The 18,687-nt window shown below is 38.2% G+C and overlaps 1 protein-coding gene and 1 long non-coding RNA gene across 2 annotated transcripts in view; one reads left to right on the top strand and one right to left on the bottom strand.

Moving 5' to 3' along the window:
* The window catches only part of LOC147818644 (uncharacterized), a 7,493-nt gene extending 2,759 nt beyond the window's left edge, over positions 1–4,734 (bottom strand). Inside the window, exon 1 of the long non-coding RNA XR_015437786.1 lies at positions 4,624–4,734. This is a non-coding gene — a long non-coding RNA (uncharacterized LOC147818644). The remainder of the gene's footprint in view (positions 1–4,623) is intronic.
* A 5,158-nt stretch (positions 4,735–9,892) lies between these two features.
* Positions 9,893–16,795, top strand: slc35f6 (solute carrier family 35 member F6). Its single transcript, XM_023414853.2, has 6 exons — positions 9,893–10,141; positions 12,693–12,765; positions 13,398–13,569; positions 14,035–14,250; positions 14,550–14,660; positions 15,059–16,795. The coding sequence occupies exons 1-6, from the start codon at positions 10,065–10,067 to the stop codon at positions 15,544–15,546; spliced, it is 1,137 nt and encodes a 378-aa protein (XP_023270621.1). The 5' UTR covers positions 9,893–10,064; the 3' UTR covers positions 15,547–16,795.
* The last annotated feature ends 1,892 nt before the right edge of the window (positions 16,796–18,687 follow it).

The following is an 18,687-nucleotide window of genomic DNA, read 5'->3' as shown; positions in this document are numbered from 1 at the left end:
CGAGTCCCGCATCGGACGGCCTTTACTGCATGTCATTTCCCCTCTCTCTGCCTCCCCATTTCCTGTCTCTCTCCACTATCCTGTCCAATAAAAGCCCAAAAAAATATACTTTAAAGAAAGCGTCAAATAACCTGAACTATCCCTTTAACAGTGTTAAAAAAAAACATCTAGTTTGTAATGCCGATTGAGATAATATAGAGCTGTAAGGGTGCGCGAGGGTACCACTGCTCATGAAGACTAATGCTACAACCAATAATGTCAATAACGATTTGTAGATCCATCTCTACTTACAGTATTTTCCCTCATTTTCCCTCATTTACATGTTTTGATGAGGTAAGGTGATAAGGAGGTCCGACCTTTCAACAGAGTGTGTAATAACCTTTTATCAGGCTAATCCGCATTGGTCTCTTCACACGGCACTCTTTTCTCCACTCACTGTATGTCAACAACCACATTAGTCGTGACTGTCTCCAACTCATGTTCCTTTCAGGCAGCTCCATGTGAACATACCGTGTGCCCAGTGGAAGGGGCTTCCAGGAACATGCTGGCCTGTGTTGGAAATAACAGTTATTACAATGATTCATGGCGAGTGTTGACATGTTTTCCAAAGGTTAAGAAGAGTTGTCAATGGCAGTACATCTTGCACATTTGCAGCCAGACAGTAGAGACTGCACACGGAGAAGTTGTGCAGGGCCTTGTGTTTACAGTTCATTCTTGTAGGCGAGCTGTGTTAGAAGGCTATAAATGAATTCCAGGCGCAGCAGCATTAACTTACTGCACCCACTCCACAGCACATGAAGGCTTAAAGTTTGGTTTCCGTCCCGGCCCCAAGAGAGGGTCTATTTTTTCATATGGAGAATAAATATCCGACATTGTATTGTCTTTTATTTCCCATTACTTCCATTTGATTGCTTAATGGAGAGTAAGTATGATGGCTACCCCCCCATTAGACAAAATGACTCAGAGATCAATACAGGATTCAACCATTAGTTCAATAATAGGTTACATTTTTAGGTTTCGAATGAAAGAACATCTGACATCACCACACATTTCATTTTTATGTTCCCAAAATAGTATAAAATATAAAAAATATTCAAATGAGGCATCATATAACATGTTTGTTATATGATGTTTGCGCTAACTATAAATCAAAATTGGTATAGAGATTAAAAAAAAGAAAAAAAAAAGAAAACCTATGAATTCAAAGTGGTTAAGTGATGTTTAAGTTTAAAAAAAAGAAAGAAAAAAAAACATTTTGGTGTTTGGTGGTGTCATTCTTTACTGTATCTCTTTACTGTACCACCGGCTGATCCAAACGGTTAATTAACTTATTTGCTCTTAATCAATATGTCTCCAGCTCTCCACAGACCTCTAGGCAATCTCTTGAAAAGCGAAGGCATGGGAATGTTCAGTGGACCACAGTGCCACAGGGGTGAGATGAATAATTGCATTACATAAGCACGTCAGACGCCAAATTAATGTACAGTATGTGCATGTATGTAACGCCTTTAGGTGATTTAGTGCCATTGTGTGGTGATGATGTTCAACAGCAGTAAAAAGGCCATTTTAAAATTTTTACAGAAAATTCAGTCGATGTCTCTTATGGTACATGAAAGTACCTCAAACACCCAGGATGGAGTTGGTTGAAATGACTGAAAATAATGTATAGAATAGTTATTTAACAGGACCTGATCGCTACAACAGCTCAATTTCCGCATCAAGCACTAATCACGTTTTTCTCTGACTGCACCCAGCTCCTATCAATGTGTCACAAAACGCTAAAACTCATAAAAACTTCAGAGATAAAGTTTTTGCTGCTTTAACGCAGTAACCTGAAGCCTTGAGGTCACCATCAACCACAAACCTTCATTTACTCTGCACGATCACTATAATGTCTTTTGAAATAGGACACGATCATACGACAGAGAACAATCACAAAACCAGACACATTTACATTCAGTGAAGGTTTATAAAATGTAGCCTCATGTATTTTCAGTTTAGTGACAGTGGTAGAAGTAGTAGACAGTCTCGGTATTACTGCCGTGGAAGTGTTAAGAAAGAGAAAAGAATGGAGCTCAAAGTAAATATGAAGCAAAAAACAATTACATTGATGGCAGGGGCTAGAAAACTCATTAAACAGGTAGGTGAGATGAACAGTAATTTAGCAACAGAGGTGATTAGATTAAAGCCACGGTTTCTTAACTGCCATCTGCCTTAACACTTATCTGACCGGACACTTGATATAATTTATCAGCACGGTATACACTTTAGGGCAGGGACAACTGTGACGGCTGATTTGGAAGGACTTGTTAAGATGTTGATGAAGATGTTGTTTGAATGCTTTCATTCTTATATTAAACTCTTCACAAGCCAATCAGGCCTTTGCTTCCCTCATGAGCCACTACGGCTTCATTTATGGACTCGGTGCAATCATTATGAAGTTTTGGCATGTAGCACTGAAATGAAAAGTTGACAAAAAGGTATTTAACAGCTCCTAACAGACTAAAACAATAATCTCAGGATGGCTTAGCCAAAAATCATTTTTAAATTAAGTGTTTAGAGATCCTTTTTACAATAATTTATGCACTGCCCCAAACAACCAGGCTGATCATATACAGAAGGCAGGTCTATAAGTTATAAGAAAGATAAAGATATTGTTTGACTATAATAACAGGTAAATTTTTTTAAGTTGTATTGCTCATTTTGAAAGGTATCTAAGAATTTTTGGATCGCAAGAATAATATTTAAATGAAAATAAAAATATGTAAATAAAATAATTCTGTCATATAACATTTTCACAGTGAAGAAAAAAGATCGAAGCGTTGTAAAATTCAAATAAGTCACAAGTTATGAAAGATAAAAAGATTATGGCAGAGATTTAAAACCTCCCAGTGAATTGTATTCCTCATTAGACTTGTCAGCAGGTGATCTTTGATCTGAACAGCCTTGCATTTGTTCTGCACAGTGCAGATGTACATGTTATATAACAGCTCAGAGTCACAGGGTCACTGCCAGTGATATCTGTCTAAAGTCTGCACAGGTGAGCACTGCTGAGTGGTGATCATGAATAATTCTGCCGTCAGTTCAGTTTGGGCTGTGGACAGTTTTCACATGAAGCTTTCTAATAAGCTGTCACCCACCTCAGTCTGCTCAGCTGACACTGCCATGTGACATTTCAGTGGCCTCGGATGAGCTGCATGCACATAAAGTGTTCCCCTGTCACCTTTCCCTCCCCGCAGGTCCAACCTCACACCAGTGGAGGTTGGCTGTCAATCAGATGTTTCCAGGCCATTCAGCGTGAAATGATAATGCTCCTGGGTACTCTTTTTTTATTTTTTCATGACTGCCATAGATGTTGTGACTTTTCATGGGCACATTTAAAGAAAAACAGGTCCACTGTAGATGATGTTTTACAAATATGCCACAAAACCTGCATTCAATGATTGGTTCACTAAAAAAAAAAAACTGCTAGGTTAAAAATAATCCAACCTTAAACTCACCACTGGGTAACTATGGGCTAACATGCTCTGGGCTGGTTTGACCCAAGTGCTGGGTTTTACCATTTAACCCAGAATGCTATGTATTTGTTTCATTGCCTTGATACTTTCATTATCATTATTATTATTCTTATTATGAGAATAATAAGAATAATATGTTACATAACAACTGTTGTGTACTTAATAATAATTGCATTTAATAAGTGCATCTTATGCCCAAGGCAATAAATGTGCTGTAACGGTTGACTGATTTTGTAAATACTCATCCATGTTGGTCCCCACTTGTTAATTACACATCAACTATTTTGTGTTGCAAAATGCCATTTAAGTTATAAGGCTTATTTTGTGGAAGCATCAAATTGCAAAAAAAAAAATACTGCAAGCATTGCAAGAACATTTCAAAATATGGCAAAAGGCAAATATGTGAAAAGCAAACTAATTAAATTTGTATTCAAACTCAGTCTTTGTTAACTAAATGAAAATGTTATTTTGAAATACTAGTTTGGAGTAATAATTTTATTATTGGGAACTTATGTTGATATTGCCATTAACACTAATACACCCACACAGCTATTTTGCACACACCAGCTCTTACAGGCATGTTCAGATCATTTGTAGTGAATCATTTCATCGTTTGGAAGCTCGTATTCATGATTACAGAGGACCCGATGAACACCCCTTGTGCTAATTAGAAGGGCTGTAGGTAAAACACCAGACCAATTTCTGATTTCTGGACCTCAGCCAGAGTGACCATTAGGTTCTTGGTCACTTCTCTTATCAATACTCTCAATACCCTCGTGCTGGGTTTTTTCAATTCATGAGGAATTACATAGGCTGTTTGAATGACATACGTTTGGAACTGCAACAATGCAAGGAAAGAAAAGCAGAGAGAAACCAGAGGAGACATAACTCATAACAGCGGGGATACAAAAGACTGGACACAGGTAGGTCAACTTCAGCCAACCTTCATCTATAAGTTTCTCAGTACTAAGGCAAAAGTTATATTTACCAACCGTGTTAGATAAGTCTGAAATACAGTGTAATTTCAAAAACATCTATGCTGTTTTACAGTTGTTACTTTTGAAATAGATTATGACATGTTACCATAAGAAATACTGAAGCTTACCTGGTGTCATTTCGTCTAGCACTAAGTGCCATTTCCCTCTCACTGGGCCTACGTCCCAGGCCAGTTTTCAAAAGGTTTTCCCACAGCCGCAGGATAAAGCATCTGGAAGTCTAAAAACAAGTGATTACTTTCTAAATGCACTATAGGGTCGTGTCAGCAGTGGTGGCAGTGTGTAAAGCTGTTTTTCTATCTATCTTCCAAACCAAAGTTAGCAGCTAATGCTAATAGCACTGTGTAATGTTGTTCAATGCTAGCCTTGTAATGTCAAAGAGTTGGTAGCTAAAGCTAGCCATGTAATATTCAGAGGTTAGGAGAGCTAAAGCTATCTTTGTAACTGCAAGGCCCAAAAGTTAGCAGCTTATGTTAGTCTAATGCTAACGCTATCCTTGAAATCTCCAAAGTAGCAATTAATGCCAGCCTTATAATGTCCAAACTGTAGATGTTTAGCAGCTAATACTGGCCAAACTTTAAGATAGCAGCTAATTCTAGCCTTATAATGTTGGATTGATGTTATTGGCACTAAACTACTTAGATGCATGCTACCCTTATCTAAGTTAGTGGCCAATATTACTTACATGTTTTCATGTTCGTCATGTTAGCTAATGTTACTGGCACTCCTGTAATGTAGGTTTATGCTAGCCTTGAGATGTCCAAGACTTAGTAGCTAAAGCTAGCCTTGTAATATTCAGAGGTTAGGAGAGCTAAAGCTATCTTTGTAACTGCAAGGACCAAAAGTTAGCAGCTAATGCTAGCCTTATATTATCCAAATTGTAATCTTTAGCTCTGGAAACTGTTAGTATGACAGGTTTTTTGTGGTTAGCATTGTGATTTGTTACATTTACCATCACTATTTTTTGGTTAAATACAAACAGGTCTACAATACTTTATTGGTTTAATCTGAGAACCTTCATCCTACATACTGACCATGAATTCCTGGAGTTACTGAAGGGGGTGGCAGCCAAACACTTCCCTATTTTATGCTCTTGCTGATGTCATCAATGATGTCACGGGTTATACCATGACTGTGGGGATGGTCATAAGTTAAATATATTGTGCTCATAATTATTTTTCTGATTTGACACGTTTACAAAATTATGATTTATGTCTTGTGTGTACTGTTACTTTTGACTGACAAATGTGATTTTTTTTGTCATTAATCTTTTTAGATGAAATAGACGAGCTGCCCCGGAGAGAAGTTTGGTTCTGCCCAGGCTGGCTGTTCAGTAGAGAAACAGACTATATAAGCAGTTGTTCTTGCTCAGCTGAGAAAGAAGGATATCGGTGCAGAGGTGAGTGTTATGGGCGTCTTGTACTTCCTAATGCAGCTGACTTTGGATTTACCTTGATGTCACACCAAAAGTTAGTGATGGCAAAGTGAAGCTTTCCTAACCATCGAAACTGTCAACACAGTTATATCGAAACATGGTACATTACTTGAAGCTTTTCAAATCAGACTCCAATGAGGACATCTGCTGGTCAATGTGAGGATAGGCGCTGTGTTGCAAAACATCATAACCAACCAACACATAAATCTCCTTGTAGCAAAAATGAATGAATTGATAGATGAATGCAAATTAATTAATGAATAAATAAATTGATACATAAATAAATAAACCTGTTCCACTGCATATTCCAAAAAATGGAAAAACAATAAAGATAACATTTTGCATTGTGGATTTGGACAATTTCCCTTTTGTAAACAAGTAAAACCCATGAATTGAGGAAGTGTTTCAGATCCTGTTTGTGATATTCATGGTAAGGTGAGGAGTGTGTTTCCAACCTCAATGAGGCTTACCCATTGTATAAAGCTACAAAGGTTTGATAAATAAGATGATCTCCAGAGGGCTAAATCTTAATATTTTTGTATGACTCCACTCACCTTTCTCCAATGTTCAAGCAAAACAAAATTCAGTTATACAGAAGAAATATGAAGAGTAAATGGGCATTCTGATATTGAGGGTGAACTCTGTCCATTTTTAGGTTCTAACATGTTTTTCACACGATTACTGACACATGAATGCTAATTAGCAGATTTACAATTGTTCATATTCATGCTCCCAGGAGGATAAACCATTTAAACATTTTTCTAGGAATGGCAACGTGTGTCTGTTGCCCAGTTGGTAAACCACTTTGGTCCAGACCAAACAAGAATAGGTCGAAACTTATGGTCAATGTAAGAAAATGAGGATGTAGCTAAAAACTGTTGCGGAGCTGCTGTAAACAACTGGCATTGTTGCATTATATTTGCATTCTGCCTAGTCCCAACTGGTTTCAACACTTTGTCTGTTTGATTCTCTCCTACTCTCTCTGCTATACATATACAGTATTTTTAATATAGCCAAATTACCAATAAAGCTTTATTGTCCCCTCAGAAGGAATCCTAATGACTTTGGTGAACCCCCTGACTTCTCACTTAAACACTATTATGCTGTGGGTTGAAATGCCAATTGCAATATCTGGGGCTTTAGACTTAATATTATGGTGATATACATTTAATTTTATACTTTTGCATCCCTTGTAGTGTAGATATAAAAAGTCTGCTTTTTTAAGTTCCACCACTGTCCCGCTGCAGTAAAATTATCTAGCACTCAAACCAGCCTAATTCCCATGTATATTCATTACAGGTATGTCCTAATTCTACAAGGTGGATACATGGGAAATCTAGTCACGAGAGCAAGCTCAGTTTTTTGCATTCATGACAGCATCTAAGTAGAGTTATGATAGCTAAATGTTAAGTGGTGGGAGCCAAGGTTTTACTGCTGTCTGCAGTGAGAAGTGAGATGAGACACTTCACAAAGAGTCACTGAGCAGACGACTCCTTGTTCTCATCAGCTGTCTGGGAAGTCACCAAAAATCCTGTTTAGCACGCCAGAGTGATACAAGGAGAATAGCTCATAAAAAACCTATTTCTGCAGCAAAGAAAATCTGTGTGATATCTTGCTTTCCTCTGCTTTTTAGTGTGTCCAGTACCAGAGAGGATTAAAGGTAGTTGCAGGTAGTGCAGATGTCACAAAAGCAATTAATTTCTAGGTCTTTCTTTCAGGTTCTTGTGATAGCTTAGCTTATACCGCAATACACATGCCTAAATAAATATAATTTCTTTTGTGATTATTGACCTTTTATGTGCAGATTTCAAAAAGCTACAGACTTACTAAAAAGCATAAAGGGGCAGCATCATGAAAATTGGAGTGCATGTTCTAATTTTAAGCAGAGAGGCCACAGAGGGGGAACTTTAGTGTGGTCCCACTCTCAAATGATGATGGTCCATAGCTGGTGTTTGACTCCCCCTGCTGTTCATCCATGAGGCCTATCATGTTGCCTTCACAGTCCCCTCGTAAACTGCTGATCTGCATTTTATTATAGGGTCAGGATCTGGTGGGGACTTAATCCTGTTCCAGAACCGTCATAATACATCAATTAACTGTTATTAATTTGACAATTTTTTCAAATCAAGTAGCGTTAGTGTGTAGTTAAGTAGTGATGCCAATTACTAGTAAGTCACCTTGGATAAAAGCATTTGCCAAACGAGTAGATGTAAATGTAAGCTAAATGTAATATAGTGTCGTAGGGATGACCCGGAAGTTAGCATCACCCTGGTTCCCTCTGCAAAAAACCCAATGGGATTCTTACATTGCCTTTTCATTATTGCAACAATAAAAAAAAAAAAGCTGTGACAAACAACAGTTTATGATACTTATCCTTTTTGTTCAGCAGCATAATCTTCAAAAATGAACACCACTATGATTTTTGAAGTCTAAATATAATCGCCACAAGTGAAAAAGTTATGTTAGGCTATAAAAGAACTACACTACGGTCGCATGACTTACACATTACCACTACTAAACTTCCTACTTGGGTTAGGCAGTTTGATTTAGCGCGCTTACTTCTTCTTCTCCTTTCATCTTACAGCGTTAGTAATATTTTTGCAGAAGTGCGAGTATTTACAAAACGAGGCTGTAAAAGTGGACTGGTGAGTGGATTGGTTTTCATGTTCGGCATGATGACGTTTAACGTACGAACGAAAACCTCTGTAATCTCATTGAGCCACTTGTTAGCAACCAGCCTTTTTAATACACGTAAAGGCTTAAGGAAGAAATCACAACTGTTGTATTTACTAGTGTACGTCATTATTCTGGTAGCGTTTAACCACTCGTGCACGTGCGCACGTGTTGTTTTTTGGCTACTATAGTTCAACTCAGTTGGCGTTACGTGCACCATGGCGGCCGTAACCAGGAAAGGTGATGTCTGGAAGTAAATTGGACAATAATGTGCAGTGCAAGATATGTGGCGTTAAACTTGCATATCATTTTCTCTTGATAGCCAAACAGTAGGCTTGGTCGGAAAGGTCCGTGTCCGACTGGAAACACAGGCGGAATGTTAAGCTTGTGTTTCCAGTCGGACACGGACCTCTAGTATTCCGTTTTTTACGGTAAAAAAAAAAATAAAAAAAAAAAATATATATATATATATATGTAATTGAGTACTCTTTTTTAAGGTAATGAGAGTAGTAGAATATTGAAATTGCTGAAAATGCCCATCCCTAGAATTAACTGACGTATTTATGTCGTACAATAAAACATAAAAATATCTTGGGCTTGTGTTAACCACAGTCGGTACTTATGGCATCTAACCAAAAACCCATTCAAAAACCCATAGACTTCGGATTGACGGAAGCGGAAGTGGTAAAAGGACTCATTCCTGCATGAGAAAGTCCATTTTAGTAGATATTCTTGATCATGATCTTAGTCAACAAATGGGGTTTGTCATGGTAAAGAATAAACTTTTCACCCCAGCTACACATTATTGTCATATGTACCTATATATGTAATTAAAGTACATAGTAATTTATTAATTTTCTTTGTTAAATTAGCTGTATTGACAAGTATAATTCCATCTTTATAACGCCATTGTTAATGTCTTTCACTGAGTTTCTAATAAATCAATGTATGTGATTTACCATTGTACATTTTACAAAATTATATGCAACTAAGCCATGGGATACAAGCCAGCACAACAATTGAGCAAATGGAGCACAACAATACACATTAACACAAAGCTTTAACAAAAGGTGTAAATAAAAGTACAGTTTTCATATCCTTGAGTTTTTTGGAGAACATTTAGAGTTAGATTGAGAGACGGGAATGAGAGGCTGTGGATGTGTGAACTCATGTATGTAGTATCTGGCCATAAAAAAAAGATTAAATATTCACTTTCATCTGTCTTGTGGTACATAATTATTTTTATTTGCTCATTTCCGGCAGGACCTGAAGGCAGCACGTGTTTTGCGCAGCAGTCAGCTGACTGGCCTGTCATGTGGCGTTTACAGGCAGAGGAGATCCCTCGGACAGAGAGTGAGAATAACAACCTGGGTCTCTTCAAACAAAAAAAGCAGCTTGGTGGTCGTCTGTTCCTGGTTTGTTTGTCCCGTTCGCACGTCCAGCATGGCTTGGACAAAATATCAGCTTTTCCTTGCGGGACTTATGCTCACGACGGGCTCAATCAACACATTATCTGCAAAGTGAGTAAATTTGATTATGTTTTTCCATTGGTGGCATGTGTTTACAGTTAAAGTTAATTAACTGTTGGAGAATTGGCCAGTAACATTGCGCTAAAAACAGTTGGTAGACGATGTTTAACTCAAAATGTGAATCCCCGTTTCCTTTATTAGCCAAATCATTAGCAAACTAATCGAGGTAGTTTGTTTATTACGCTTTTGTTACGGATTTACTGTAGTATTTAAATGTTAATTCATTTGCAATTCAGTTACAGCTACTATAGCCATTAGCAGGTAACATTAGCTGGTAAATAAAAAGCTAACGCCGTGTCAGGTAGTTAGCTTTACAGACGGCTAATATAACCATTGTTATGAATGATGTAGCTGAAGCTAATGTTTTAGGGGGCAGACGTTTCAGCAGTATTCACAGACATTGTCGGATTTCTGTCAGGAAGCAACTGTTAACGGGATGTACAGACTATTTGTATAAACTTAGCTAAGGCCAACTGTTACTACGATTTTACTTCTCCTAAATAATCTGGCTCTGCAGCGGCGTAATGCCAATATCAAGAGCTATGTGTGTTTAACAAACCTGTTGTGCTGGGACATGACTCAGGTATTCATGACCTGTCAGAGGTTAAGTGATAGACTAGTTCAGCCTTCTTTAGCTGGCATGAAGGAGTGCAACCAACCATTTGCTTTCATTATCGATTGGTCTTTAAATTTATCTAGACACCGTAAAACAAAAGAAATACCCCTCAGACCTCAAAGAGAAGTCTGTAGATTACTTGTTTTATCTGATAAACAACACAAACCCCAAAGATTTTCAATATACAGCAATAATAAACAGTGAAAAGCAGCAAATCCTCACATTTGAGATACTGGAAACAGCCAATCTGTTAAATGATTCCTCCTGGAATGAGACTTAACAACAATTACTTTAGTTATTAAAATTGTTGCCTGTTCATTGTCTATGAAGCAACTGATCGTTTAAACCCCAATATAAGTCGTCATATATTCAACTAGCATTATTTTTTACATTGATTAATGTATTTATTCTGCTTCTTTTCATTGTTTGATTTGTCATTTGGTCTTTAAAGCATCAGAAAATGGTAATAAATGACCAACACATCTTGTTTTTTCTAACCAACAGTCCTAAAGCTAAATATATTCAATTTGTATATTATACTAAACAGAGGAAAGCTAAAAATCTTCATATTTAGGTAATGGAATGAGAGAATATTGTCTTTTATTTTATTTTTTTATTTTTTGGTTGATGAATATCTTTAACTCCTGTTAATACTGTCACGATAGTACGGGGTTTGCCATTGTAGTGAAACAAGAAATTCAGCTTGTTTTACTTCTCTAATCTATGAAGTCAGGTCTCTGTTGTTTGACACACACTTTTACATTTGTGGTTTTTCTGAGCTAAACAAAACTCAAAACTGCAATGTATCCCATTTTGAACGCACTGTTCGTGTTAATGTGTCAGACAAAACAAGCTGTGTCTTGTTGCTCACAGAAGAGCACAGAAACAAACAGGTAAAGTTTCACGGCAGCCACCTGAAACCGGCCTCGTCACAGCGCTGCCTCACTGGTTTTAAAGCCCTACAGATTATATTGGTCACAGCATATAATTTGATAGTTTTGGTGCCTCTTTCTTTTCATGGAACCATGCACCATGTAAAGACATTTAATCCAAAAGGCATTAACCACAAATAAAGAGGATAGTCATAGCAGATTTGGATCACTCAGCAACAGGCCCACTCTAGTTTCCGTGGTGTATTGATGAGCTCACAAGATGCTGCGTTTAAGGAAGTGCTGTGTCATCAGCTTTAATGATTTTTCCCTTGTAATGCATTTTGAACCAGACAGGACGCTCACATGCCGATCATGCTTCCTCTGACTGTCTGACTATAAAGGCTTATACCTAAACACTCATTAACTTCACAAGCCACTTCATCAGGTCTTTTTGTCTGACTGTACAGTGTTTTACTTGACTCAATGTTTTATGTGAGGGCACAATAAAACAAGTGTACCCTCAATGAACTCAGTGAGAGGAGAAGAAGAGCTCTACACGGCTGAGTCTTTCAGGTGTTTGCTGGTAAAACACAGAAATAACATGAAAGAAAACAAAATAAGAGAGGAAAACTCTCTTAAAACTCAGTGCTAGACCCACATAATCATTTAAACATGCTGAAATAAGTGAATAGAAATAAAGTGAGCAGAGCTCGGTTGTGATGTATAGGGCTGCAACTTAGTTATTTTTATCCCAATTAATCTACTTTCTTTTTCTCAATTAATCAATTACTTTTTTGTTTATGAAATGACAAAATTGTGTAAATTGTCTGTTGTATTTTCCCACACACCACGGTGATGTATTCAAAAGTTTATTGGTTTTTCATGGATTTATTGCCACATTATTATATGAAGTTTCTCTCACTTCACTAAATGATTAATCAATTAATCTGTGCAGCTCTAGCGCAGTGGCAACCCCTTTTTAATTCAATGTTGTCAGTGTGTTTGACTTTGTAGAATATCCATAATTAAACTCTGATACTGTCTTGTCCGACAGATGGGCTGATATGTTCACAGCGAAGGGTTGCCATGATGACCCTGACCATGGATTCTCCCACCCATTTGTCCAGGTACAAAGTGGCAGTATTGTTTCACACTTTACTTTCACTCAGCACCACGCTGGACAAAGAGGTCTGAGTATTTAACCTTGATTCTTTCTTGGTACCAACCAAAAGGAATCTGTCGCAGTTATCAACTACTGTCAAGTATCAAAAACTGGCATCAAACGCCTGGCCGAATGTGTAACTTATTTTTTGATCAGAGGTGGTGTGAGAATTTTTATTTAGGCAAAGTGATGACACAGCTGCTTTTGTGAAATATTTGTCTTGTTTTACTAAGTGGAAGAAAAAGGATTTGACCTGTTTGTATGTCTCAATTTACAGTATTAGAAAAAGAAAAAGTCTTGTTATCAGCACAGGTATTGTATCAACGTTGTTACTGAAAAACATCTGATGATACTCAGCCCTGTTAACCAGAGGCCACAGATATCCACGTTTATGTCTTTGCACTTGAATGCAACATTAAATATATTTTTTTGGCAATAAGTGAAAACAAAACAATTTATTTGTTCAGTTTTCTACCAGAAGTAAAATCAAACCAGTAATTGATTTCTCAGCTGCTGTTTCCAAAGTCGGTAAGTGAATTAATATCTGTTTGCCGTCTCTGTCTGTGTCACTGTCTCTCTCCTACTCTGCCTGTCCAGGCAGTGGGTATGTTCCTGGGGGAGTTCAGCTGTCTTGCAGTCTTCTACATCTTGCTTTGCCATGACAGACGTAGACCGGAGCCCAAGATGAACCCAGGCCAGAGCTTCAACCCTCTCCTCTTCTTAGCTCCTGCCATGTGTGACATGACGGCCACCTCCATCATGTATGTTGGTAAGTGACAAATGTCCGTTTCTTGAATAGGTAGAGAACACCGGCCCCCTGCTTATTGAAATTTCTCAGATCTTTTGTTTTTTTAATGGTATAAGCATGAGCTTTTGCGAGCCTGTGTCCTGATCTGCCCCTCAAAGGTCAAATGTAAAGACTCATAAGTCCCATTGGTGAAGCCGCAACAATAAAGATTATCTGCTTTTTTTTCCTGCCTTTCGTCAGGAAGACAGATAATTCAGTCAGAGATTACAAAGTTGATTTTCTCAGTGTCACTTTTATAATGTATTGGGCAGTTTGAATTGTTTCTTCTTGTGTCTTGGAAAGAAAAGCATGTATTTCTAGATCATGAATATACAAATGGCATTGTTAGTGAATCAGCTGCACTGATCAACTTCTGTCCTTCATGTATCTGTCCTAATAAAATTATTTATGTATTTATTTATTTATTTATTTATTTTCGGTTTCCAGCCCTGAGCATGACGAGTGCCTCCAGCTTCCAGATGCTGCGTGGAGCTGTTATCATCTTCACAGGTCTGCTTTCTGTGGCTTTTCTGGGGCGTCGCCTGTTAGTCAGCCAGTGGATCGGCATCCTCATCACCATCCTGGGCCTGGTGATAGTGGGCCTCGCCGACTTCTTCAGCGGCCACAACGGCGATTCGCACCAACTCAGTGACATCATCACAGGTAAGGTGGATTTTTTTTTCTTTTAATATCATGTGCTTTATTTTCTGCAGTAATTAACTGTGTATTCAATCCAGTGTGTCGCAGGATAACAGCAAGACGAGTCAAACCGATGAAACAAAGTGTAGCCATAATGTTGGCTAAATATTTTCTACACTTTTTGTACTTAACCTATATGTGCAAGTGCTACCTGAAACTATATAGAAAATTCTGCATTACTGTTTGTTTGTTTTTTTTTTCATCCCAAAACATGCAATGTGTCAGTAGCATTGAAATAACCACTTCTTCTTTTGGTCCTGCAGGAGATCTTCTGATCATCATGGCTCAGGTCATTGTTTCAGTGCAGATGGTCCTGGAAGAAAAGTTTGTCTACAAACACGACGTCCATCCTCTTCGTGCAGTTGGTACTGAAGGTACAGCAGCCGTTCATCCAGTTGTTACATGTACATGAGCCAAAGTCCTGAGTTGTCAATGTTAGAAGAAGTCAATGATGAGGAATGCAAAGGTCAAACATCAACAAACAACAACAACAGATAGACCAGTTTATCAGTTTTCCAACAAATACCAGTCACAGTCTTGTACAGGATGTAATCACAAAACGAGAAGAAAGCAGAAGAAACATATTTCTGATAAGCAAAGTTGTTGATTTATTTTGTTAGACTTTCCTCTTATCTTCACTTTTGCTTGGTGAATAACTACATTTACTCTAACATAAATCACTGTTTGGTTGGACTGGTCACACACTGCAAGTAGATTTTAAGCGCTCACAATTCAAGTACACGTCAGATCGAGTGTGGCTCTCTATTTCCAGGTTTCTTTGGTTTCTTCGTCCTGTCGTTGCTGCTCATCCCCATGTATTTCATTCCTGTGGGCGACTTCAGCGGCAACCCTCGACAGGTGCTGGAGGACGCGCTGGACGCCTTCTGTCAGATCGGACACCAGCCTCTCATCCTGTTGGCGCTGCTGGGCAACACGGTCAGCATCGCCTTCTTCAACTTCGCAGGGATCAGCGTCACCAAAGAGATCAGCGCCACCACCCGCATGGTGCTGGACAGCCTGCGTACGCTGGTCATATGGGTGGTGAGCCTGGCGCTGCGCTGGGAGCAATTTCACGGCCTGCAGGTCCTGGGCTTCTTGGTCCTGCTGCTGGGCACGGCGCTCTACAACGGACTGCACCGCCCCCTGCTGGTCAGGTTACCGTGCTGCGCCGGCATGGTGGAGGCAGAAGAAGAGAGCAGCGCAGGAGAAAGAGAGAGACTGCTGAACGACGGCAGGGTGCAGGCCGATGACGAGAGCTAAAACTTTATGGTCGACACACTCAGCACAGACGGCAACCCAGTGTACTGGACTGTCACTCAAAGACACTGCACCTTTCAGGAATGCTGTCTGTTTTTAAATAGTTTTTCTTTTTTGTTCACATCTCAGATTTCAACTGACCTCACACAATTTTTTCACATGACAGTGTGGAAGTTTTTTTTTTTTTTTTTTTTAATAGTTCAGCATTTTATGAAAATGCACTTGTTCACTTTCTTGACAAGTGTTAGATGAGAAGATCGATACCATCAGAACGTGTCATTTTATTACAGGATGTAACAATTATGTCACTATGTTGGTGAGCTAAAGAGAGAGACAGATTTTATTACCCTTGGATAAGACAGGCTGGCTGTTTCCGCCTGTGTCCAGTCTTTATGCTATGCTAAGCTAACCTGCTGGTGACTGTAACTTCATACTTCCGGCACATAAGAGAGGTATCGGTCATGTCAGCTAACTCTCAGCAAGACAGAAAATATGAACTTTTCCCTAAATATCAAACAAACAGATGATAGAGGGGCAGTCTGATGGAGCTTTAATAAGGTTTTTTTTAGGGATTCCTTTGATTTAGAGATGAGTTTTTGTGTCTCTCAGAAACAAAACAAAATAATATATAGCCAACATCAACATTTGCTCCCTGACCCTCTCCTCTGTTTTTTATTTTTAGAAATAGAACTTGAACTGAATAATTTTTTTGTGTTTTTACAGCTGTATCACTAAAGCAAAGGTTTATAAAAAAAAAAAAAAAAAAAAAGCGACAAGATCAGATGTTTTATGCAGATTATTTACAGTTGGCTTATTGTCTGTACAAATTGTCCTGTATGCAAATTTTTATGTCTGATCTGTTTTAAGAATGAGTTTTATTTTTTTAAATGTTGCTGACTGTGCAGTATGACTGTGTTTCCAGTGTGCAGATTGTACACTGAATGCCAATTCACTGCAGAGGAACTACAGAGATAGGTCTTGTAATCAAACTGCAGAGCCACTTTGTTACTTGATCTCAGTTTAGTTGATACAGAATCAAGTGTATGCAGGGAAGCAGTTTGAAAGGAATATGTCTGTATATTTGCTCTCAGGCCCTGACATGTATCAGAAAGTCAGAGCTCCTACACCACGTGATCTGCACTTGAATTGTAAATCCTGCTTCTCCTTCTCTTTTGAGTTATCTAAGGCACTGGCTGTAACGTACAGTAAGAAAAAAAAGGGAACTGTCATTAAATCACACTTGTTGAATGGTGCAATGGCATTTTTACTCAGGCCTGTGTTGGCCTGCAGAAAACTAGTCAGTGGATGTAATATAGTCAGAAAGAGAGGGTAAAAAAAACCATCTGAAACAACTTGAGAAGTCTTAAAACCTGTTGTTCTGCATCATTATCGCTACGAAATTGTGCTTAGAGCTGAAACAACTAGTCCATCAACAGAAAGTTCATATTTCTGATAATCAGTCGATCGTTACGGTTGTTTACCCAAGAAAAAAATTAAGCTTCTCAAATGTGTTTTATCTTCTCAAATTGAATATTTAGTACGTTTTAGTTGGACAACTGAGATCGACAAATAATGAAAATATTCCTAAATTGTGTTTTTAGGCCTCAGCAGTTGCCGCTCATTGCAGGTTTGTAAGGCTCTCATACTTTTTTATTAGAAGGATGAAAAAGGAGACAAATTTACATTAATGATAAATGTTGATACAACAAACAATAATAAGACCAATTTGTACTGAAATTGTGTCAAAAGTCTGAAGTGAAGAAAAAAAGTGGAGGGTCAGCCGATGGGTCAGATGTCACCAACACCAGCAGCTGACACCTGCCTCGACTTCCTGAGTCAACCCAACATCCTCCCTGAAGACCGCTCTCACACTTTAATGGAGGTCAAAGGTTGAACCCAGGAGTCCCCTGAGATCTGTACATATGACCCCGTCCAACTCCAGGAACAGGAGGAAGGTAAAATGTGTGAATACACACACACACACACACACACACAGATTTATGTTAATTAACCACATGAACACATCGATTATGAAACACAAATTAATGTCAGTTGATAACCAGCAGCTATTAATTATTTAAGTTGTAAATTAGTCTCTACTGTCATTTCAGTTAAATGTGTACAAGGTTAATATTATTTTCACAAACAAATATCAGTTGATTCTAATCTGTATTATCAGATTATGTTGGTTTATGGTTTTTTATTTTAGTGGATTTTTTAACAATACATTGAATGTGAATAGAAAACAAATATCTGCATTTTATTCATTTATTTCTGTAGTCGGGTTTTTCAGAGTCATTCAGACTGATGTTAATGAGAGCCCTTTATTTTCATATTTACTCTGCTGGCAGTGAAGCAGCCTGTGGCCGCTAGATGGCAGCGTTTTGCTAAACAATGAAAGCCAGCGCTTCAGCGCGTGCTGCTGGGTTTCGTCACAGACGTCACAGTATGTTGTCTACAGTACAGTAACAGTAAGGTCATAAAACACAATGACTCCACTCTAAATATACACGTATGTAGCCTATTTGAAATAACCATAAATAAGCTCTAAAGTGAATACAGAGCAGGATGCAGCGCCTTGTGGAAAAGCAGCATCAGCAGCTCTAAATAACCCTAAACGACATGTAAGAAATATCTGCTTCATGAAATATGTTGGTACCTACAGTATCTGTGAGTTAATACACAGTGTATTAAATGTCAGAGTAAAGTAGAGTAAGCCTCTATAACGTCAATACTCGATCATCTACCACAGACGACCATATTGAATTATTATAAAGAAAAATATAACGATTTATTCTCCCTTTGAATTACATTTTTTTTTTCTTTTTAAGTTGGCCACATTTAAACTAAATTAGACTCCGTTTGAGAGAAATGTGTTTATGGTGCAGCTGGCTCGAGATCCACAGCCTCTGACCTTAAACACAGAATAACAAAATAATAATCATCCGAAGCAAAAGACGCTCCTGGGACAGCGTGGAAAAACTTCCAGTAGCTGGTTTCTGGACAAATTTGTCCTCCTCCCCTGAGACAAATAAACTATAGATAGATAGATAGATAGATAGATAGATAGATAGATAGATAGATAGATAGATAGATAGATAGATAGATAGATAGATAGATAGATAGATAGTTTCTATTCTATTT

The sequence above is a fragment of the Seriola lalandi genome, unplaced genomic scaffold, assembly GCF_002814215.2.
Source record: "Seriola lalandi dorsalis isolate HSWRI2012SDOR001 ecotype SW California unplaced genomic scaffold, Sedor1 jcf7180002054544, whole genome shotgun sequence".
Lineage (NCBI taxonomy): Eukaryota > Metazoa > Chordata > Actinopteri > Carangiformes > Carangidae > Seriola > Seriola lalandi.
Note: the sequence above shows the minus strand (reverse complement) of the source record. Positions and strands in the feature narration are given on the sequence as shown.